Source organism: Danio aesculapii, chromosome 3 (assembly GCF_903798145.1).
Source record: "Danio aesculapii chromosome 3, fDanAes4.1, whole genome shotgun sequence".
Lineage (NCBI taxonomy): Eukaryota > Metazoa > Chordata > Actinopteri > Cypriniformes > Danionidae > Danio > Danio aesculapii.
The window spans coordinates 52,707,720-52,715,853 of NC_079437.1; the positions used below are offsets into that span (position 1 = coordinate 52,707,720).

Sequence of the window (8,134 nt, forward strand, 5' to 3'; positions counted from 1 at the left end):
TTGACTGCTATGCCATCATAAATAGTGAAATTAACTCATCAAAAACCCATCAAATAAAAATTTATTTGAATACAATTGTTGTTATCCATGAATTTTCAAATGTACTTTTTTTTACAAGAGAGGCTAGAAAAATTGTGAAGCTCTACATTATTGTTATTATTTTTATTATTATTATTCAAATGGAAAAATTCGGACTGAGGAAAGTTGAATGTGCTGGCCAGTTTATTATTTTTAATTTGCCTAATAAATGACAATAGGCTTGCTTTTAATTTAAAACGGATTCTATTTTTTTCTTCTTCCTTTTTTCTAATGATTCATGATGTAATAAATTTGCATTTTAAAAATTTGTATTTTTTCCTATTTCTTTATTCTAAATCTAGGAAATATTTTTGGTACATCAGAAAGTGTGGTTATGACCAGCCGACAAGCTAATCCAGCTAAAAAATAGTGCTTAAAATGTGCTTAAATCTCATAATTAAATAGTAAATGAGGTGTATAACTGCAAAAAGGTCCACTTTTTGAGAAAAAAGAACCACCCCTTTCACCAGGCTGGCTACGGGCCTAATAGGGGAGACACACAAGCCTCTCCTATAAATGAGCACTGGTTGTATGATCGCTGGACCTATGTTTTCTATGCAGTATTGCCAAAAGTGCCAGGAGTAAAAATTTTATTATTTACCCCACCTGCATAGCAAGTTGTAACAAACAGAGGGTTAGATGTAACACGTGCTTAAAAAGGCAGAGTTCACACAATTCATTTAAATTCAGTTCACTTTAAATAGTATATATCCTCAGTACTTAACTCGTGTTTTGTTTATTCTACATATCACAGCATGTTTGGTTGTTTATTTATCTATTGAATAAACACATTTGGATTTATTTGCATTATTATGCATAATTATACAATGTATTTATTTGCATTATTAGCAATAAAATGTATTTTTTTTCTATTCAAAAATATTTTCTATTAAAAACATTTTATACATATAAAAAAAGTTCTCAAAAAAAAAAAAAAAAAAAACTATCGATCTTTTGTGTGCCCTTGTGACAACTAGTACTACTATCTTGTATAAAGATAAAAAAGCAGCCCCACTTTTTTTTTACTTGGAGTAATAAAAACCTGCTTTGGAGCAAGGTAGAAACCACAATTGTGATGTTAACCCTGCACTACAGTAAATGTATACAGTATAAGTTACAACCCTTACAAAAAAAAAAAAAAAAACTGCAGTACAACAGCAGTATATAAAAGTAAAACTGCAGTAAAATTAAGTACAATTGCAAAATTGCCAAACAATGAAGTATAAACATAGTTCAAATACAGTACAATAAAGTTCAACAGCAGTATAAGTGGCAGTAAACTGGAGTAAAAACAAGTAAACTCCATCTTTACTGCACTTGTGCTGCTGTAGTCTAATATGAAAATGGTGTGGGAAGAACTGTACTGCGCTTGTGTTACAAGGGGTTTGTTCTTCAACATCTTCCCAAAATATTTACTTTTGCAGGGAGGTTTTTGGGATTCAGGTGATTTTCTAATTAGAATTTTAAGAGTTTATTTGCAAAAACAAATAATAAAAACAACTGCAGTGAACTGAACAGTACAACAGCAGTAGCCTATATACAAGGATAACTGTGGCAAAATTCAATGCAAGTGCAAAATTGCATTATAATGAGGTATAAACACAGTTCAACTACAATGCAATAAAGTTCAACAGTAGTAAAATCTGCAGTACAGCTGAAGTAACACTAAATAAACAGAGAGGGGCAAGGTAGTGATGTTATATAATTGATTGCACTTAGATACAGAAGTATTAAAAGTGCACTTTAGTTTTATTACGTATTGCAGTAGATGTATTTTTGTAGTTAGTTATACTTCTGAAAAGTGCAATACAATATATTGTGATAGTACTTTACCAATACAACTAAAGTACTGAAACCTCATTTGGAAACCATTGTCCACCCAGCAGGAAAAGTAGTAGTTGTCCTGCAGTTGTATTGTAGAAGTGCTTCAGTTGTATTGCAATAGCAGTACTGCATTATAGTAGTTGTATTACTTTAGTATCATTGCAGTAGTTGTACTCCATTGTGGTAGTAGTATCACATCAGTACTTTTACAGTAGTTGTACTGCATTTGGTTGTATTGTACTTCAGTTGAATTGCAGTAGTTGTACTGCAGTTGTACTGTAGTAGTACTCCAGTTGTATTTCAGTAGATGCCACTGCAGTTGGTTGTATTGTAGTACTTCAGTTGTACTGAAGTAACACTGCAGTATACTTAAATAATGCAGTTTTTATTCGTGTCCAAAAAACTGCACTTTTCAGAAGTTAGCTTAAACTGCAATATTCCTTTAAAAAACTGCCTTACTGGAACAGTGTATTTTTTTTATTTTAAAACTGCAGTATTTTTTGAAAGGGAATGTTGTGGCTAGATGTGACGCTAACTGCTGACAGCCATTTAAAAGCCTCATATTTACATGCTTTGGTCAGTCACAGATATACTTCATGATACATCCACCCTTTTCCAGAAGAGTGTATTAAGTTGCTGTGTATTAAGTTATGGTTTGCACTTTTGGTTTGAGGAACTGAAATTAATTATTTCACATAATAAACCTGGAAAACATTGAATCCATATCCGTAGTAAAAACTAAATGATCCCAGCAAGCACACAACATCATAAGATGTTAATATTAGGTTAGATTTAGGTTATGACATCAGTTGACCAAAATTCAATGTCTAGCCAGCTTTTAAGGACAATGTTATTTTGACGTCCAATAACAGCGTCTAATTATGTTGATATTTGGTTGATTTTAGGTTGTGTTGGAAAGTGACCAAAATCCAAAACCTGATAGATGTTATAGTGGTAACGTTAAGGTGTAACATGATTAGACATTGATATTTGGTTGATTTTAGGTTGGACGTTGGACATTGAGGTCAACCCGATTTTCATTTCCAAACAAAATCCATTGCCCCATGATGTTGGGGTACGAGGTCAGTATGATGTCATGTTGATGTCCTGTGCCTGCAGGAATATGTGTTTTCCTTTCCTGTGGTTCTTTTCACATTTTGAAACATAAATATAAATAACTACTACATCAGAATAGTTGATTGGTGAATATGAACAGTTTATATTATCCCCATAAATTATTAAAGCCCATAAAAAGATATCTCACTGGAAGCAGCTACGAAACAGACCATGTATTACATCATGGCTGCATTAATTTATATATAATGTGAGAAAGAGCAATATAGAGCCTTTATGCAAACGTGTGGTGTGTTTGTCCAATCGATGACTCAGACAGCACAAATAAGGAAATCAACCTAGGGTTTAGAATTGTAGAATTGTTGTATAGTGTGAAGCCTCAGCTCATGAATATTAATGGGTAACCTCATTAAATTATGAACAATAAACCCATTCCATTTCCCAATTCCATTTACTGTAGTTTAGAGTGACCCTGGGTTAACTGTTTTAAGTCTAAAGTGTCTTGACTTTTGCAAATCCATTTTTCCTTCAAGCAGCAAAAGCATTTTAAGGGCATCGAAAATAGAATGGATCATCAGTTTAAAAATGTGAATGAAATGTATTGATTTGAGGAAAGAGTATGAGGAAAGAGGACTGCAATGTTTGCCAGAGCAGGGTCCTATCTTTGTTTGCCATTACAGTAGTCGCCACTTCCTACATTCTTTGAATACCATTGAATAATCGACCTATAATATGGCTAGTTCTTCAGTATTAACATTAAATAAAGAGTGTCTTTCTTTTTAATCAAATCTTATGCTTGAAACATTTGTGACCCCAGAACACAAAACCAGTTTTATGTTGCATGAGTATATTTTGGCAATAAATAAAACAGTTTGCATCAAAATTGATTTAGGTAAAGATCATGTTTCAGATAAATTTCAGATTCAAAACATTGAAACTTATGACTGGTTTTGTGGTCACATAAGTTTCAGTCTCAAATCAGAAAACAGAAATATATAACTTTCTTTTCAGTAGCTTTTTAAACTCTCAGTAAGTTTGGAGTTGGATGTCTTCCAACAGATAACCACAACTGGAGTAAGCACCATCTGCTAAATGTCACTGATGGCTCGGCACATTTTCATGAACTTTGGAACACTATACACAGAAAGTCAAAGGAGTTTCGTCTAAAATGAGTGGGAGTATTTGCTAGAAAATTCTCTGAAAATACATTGACAATCAAATTGCATTTTAATTTTTGTCAGATTGTATTATTATAATCAAAAAGGTTTAACATCTCCATTAACACACTCTTGCTACAAAAAAAACGTTAATGCATATTTATATCATGGCTTTCAATAAATATTTATCAATGGGAAAAATAATAGTAACCGTAAATAAGTTTTTGCTGTGATTTATTTGTTATATTAATGTGCTGAAACTGCACAAGAAACTGAAAATGAAAACAGCAGAAATGAAGAGGTTAATTCTGTGTGCAGAGCACTGTTTGTCCTTTTTCTAGGTGATATATAGAGGGAGAGGTGGTTCAGATCTGTCACACACATGCCACTTATCTAGTGAACGCCTGCTGGACTGCTGCCACAATCAAACGGTACAACCAATGCAAAATTTCTCATTCGAAATCAATCAAGTCTGGGTTTTTTTTCCAATGTTTTTCTTTTACAGTGATGTTCAGGCTCAAATGCAAAATGTGATATAGTATTTTGACATTATGAATGTGTCACAACTGAAAGTTCTTTGTTAAATTAATGTTAACATTTTGATTATTGTCTCTTAGTTGGGATGAGCCCCTTTGTACTGCTATTGTTGCACACACTGGGCACATCAGTAGTGCTGGCGAACCCTGAATCAGAACCTTCAGACCAACCGAGGCTCTCAGGGGATCCAAAGCCCTCTGAGGAACCCACTGGCCAAAAAAGTGAGCCCTGCGCAAAGGGATGTACCTGTCTTCAAGATGACTACAGCCTGGAGCTCAATGTCTACTGCAGCACACGGAACTTCACCCAAGTTCCCTATGATATACCTTTGTCTACACGCTCCCTGTGGCTGGATGGAAATCTGTTCAGCAACTTGCCAGCGGCTGCTTTTGAAAAGCTGACCAATCTGGAGTTCCTGAACCTACAAAGCAGCCTGCTGGTCTCCCTTGATGCCCATGCCTTCAGAGGTCTGAATTCCCTTGCCCACTTGCACCTTGAGAGGAATAATATCCGTTCGTTATCTGGCTTGGTCTTTCAGGGCACATCAAACCTTGCGACACTTAGTCTCAACAATAACCAAATGTTTCGAATAGATGACAGGTTGTTTGCTGGAATGAGCCACATGTGGTTGTTGAACTTGGGGTGGAATTTGCTTTCTGTTCTGCCGGAGACAGGCTTTCAGGACCTACATGGATTACGAGAGTTAATTCTTGCCGGGAATCGTCTGGCGTACCTCCAACCACAGCTATTTCAAGGTCTGAATGAGCTCAAAGAACTGGACCTAACTGGGAACTATCTTAAAGTCATCAAGGCAAATGTGTTTCTGAAACTACCCAAGCTGCAGAAGCTTTATCTGGGGCAAAACCAGATTGTGACTGTGGCACCTAGAGCATTTGTGGGTATGAAATCATTAAGGTGGTTGGACCTCAGTAGAAATCGCCTAACTGTACTTCATGATGAAACTTTCATCGGCCTACAAAGCCTACACGTTCTTCGCCTGTCAAACAACTCAATTAACAGCCTAAGACCTGGGACCTTCCGTGACTTGCAGTATCTAGAGGAGCTCTGCCTTTGCCACAACCAAATTCGAGCCTTGGGGGTGAGAGTTTTTGAAGGGCTGGGTCATCTAGAGGTGCTTAACTTGGAGAACAACCGGCTACAAGAGGCACGCATGGGCACGTTTATGGGCCTTAATCATCTTGCAGTGATAAAACTTACTGGCAGCTGTTTCCACAGTCTGCCAGATCAGGTTTTCAAGGGCCTGTCAAAGCTCCACAGTATTCACCTTGATAGAAGCTGTCTAACAAAAGTCTCAGCCCAGAGTTTCAGTGGTCTAACAGGTCTTCGTCGCCTTTTCCTACAACACAACAACATCTCTTTGGTGGAGCGTCAGAGTTTTGTGGAGCTACAAAGGCTGCAACAGCTTGATCTGAGGTTCAACCAGTTAACATCCATCACTTCTAACACCTTTTATGGCTTGAAGAACCTTGATTACTTGCTGTTGTCTGGCAATTTACTGCACAATCTTCCTGCTGAGGCCTTATTACCCCTGCAACACCTGTCCTGGCTGGATCTCTCTGGAAACAAGTTGGAGCTCATACTTAATGCAACCATATACATGCTGCCACGTTTGCGTTACTTAAACCTGAAAGACAATATACTGGTCAACCTCCCACGTTCTATACCTGAGACCTTGGATCAGCTCTGGCTTTCTGGTAATAACTGGAAATGTGACTGTAGTGCAAAACCATTTCGGGATTTCATTCTACAGAAGCCACAGGTGGTTCCACTGCAGGTTGAAATGCTTGGGGAAGGTGAGGAGCCTCATACGCTTATCACGGTATACAATAATGTCACATGCACTAGCCCACCTAGTGCTTCTGGACATGATCTGCGGAATATTGCAGGTGAACATTTTAGGAACTGTTAAATCTACAAACAATAAGCCTACTAACTACACCACTGATTACTATTGTAAATATGTTCTTTAAAAAAACATGCATGATAAGTTGTTGTTCCAAGTCACATAAAAATAACAGTGCTGTTTGATAGATTGTTTTGATATGCTGAGGCAAATTAGAATAAATGCTACTGAACAAATGTTAGGCTGTAAAATGTGACATGTAAAATATATATTTGTAAAATGACTTTTTTATGTAACTAAAAATAATTAAGTGGTTACACTAAGTCACAAAATGTAAAACATCAAACATCTGAGAAATGTACTTAAAGTATTATCCGTAAAATACTTTTTTGAGAATGTCTGTCTCATCCTTCAAAATCAAACAAATTGTTTGTTTATGGTCTTTGCATAAACACAAAAAGGACATTGAGCAAATGTTCATTCTGATAAACCAAACCCAAATATGGAGATATGTACATAATACTGATCCATGCTCCAGGTCCAAAGACTGCTGAGCAACACTTCTGACCACTAATAAAGCAAGTAAAAACAACAATGGATTGAAACTAAATTTTAATCAATATAACATTTACATTTTATTTTAAATTGTATTTCCTGTGGAATGTTGCAATTCTGATGAAGTTTATATTTGTTTTGTTTGTTTGTCCCCTTTAAATAGTTTGTTGACTTTAAGTAGCTAATGTAACTATATGTCTGCTAATTCTCATTAGAGTACTAGCCGTTAGAGATCAGGGTTAAGGTTATTGACACACAAAGTTACTTATTAGTAAAATGTTAGTTGATGGAGTATCAAAATACACTGTTAGTATTAGGCAGGTAGTCTAGAGCAGGGGTTCACAAACTTTTCAGCCTCCGACCCCTGAAATAACAATATCAGTGACTCGCGGACCCCAAATTCCTCAGAGGTGTTTATAAATATACAAACATTGCTCATACAACAATAGGCCTATATAAACACAAGCATACTGACAACACAAACAAGTGCAAATTTTTTTTAATATTAACCTCAACTAATGAAACTGGTGGACACAATGTCTTCAGCACAAGTCTAATTCTGTGTTTGATCTTGGAGACCACCAATTAGAGATCATTCTCAATATTTAGTTGTGGCCTGTAATTATTTTTAATGTAATTGATTGCCATAAAGGTTTAACCTGGTGCTATAAAATCTGCTGCAGCTGACACTTGCTGTTTTCTTAACAATGTAAACACATATGAAAAATAATAATAATTTAAAGGCTGATAGCTTTTATATTTGCATGTTGTTGTACTATTTTAACTATTGTACTATTTTAACTGTTATACTATTGAACTATTTTTTTATCTTCTGTGGGTTATGGTTTAAAAAATGGTCATTCTAATAGTTTAATAAAATTTATTTGACTTTTGGAAATCACCAAGCGACCCCCTGTCATTGTCCGTGACACCCCAGGGGGTCCCAATCCCCACTTTGGGAACCACTGGTCTAGAGACAATAATACTCTACTGTCAGTTATTATGTAGATGAAAATTTACTTAGTTGACAGAATGTCTAAAGGCG

The 8,134-nt window shown here is 35.7% G+C and overlaps 1 protein-coding gene across 1 annotated transcript; it reads left to right on the forward strand.

Annotated features, from left to right (window-relative positions):
• Nucleotides 1–4,501: 4,501 nt before the first annotated feature.
• Nucleotides 4,502–6,930, forward strand: igfals (insulin-like growth factor binding protein, acid labile subunit). Its single transcript, XM_056452321.1, has 2 exons — nucleotides 4,502–4,564; nucleotides 4,751–6,930. The coding sequence occupies exon 2, from the start codon at nucleotides 4,756–4,758 to the stop codon at nucleotides 6,598–6,600; it is 1,845 nt and encodes a 614-aa protein (XP_056308296.1). The 5' UTR covers nucleotides 4,502–4,564; nucleotides 4,751–4,755; the 3' UTR covers nucleotides 6,601–6,930.
• Nucleotides 6,931–8,134: the final 1,204 nt, after the last annotated feature.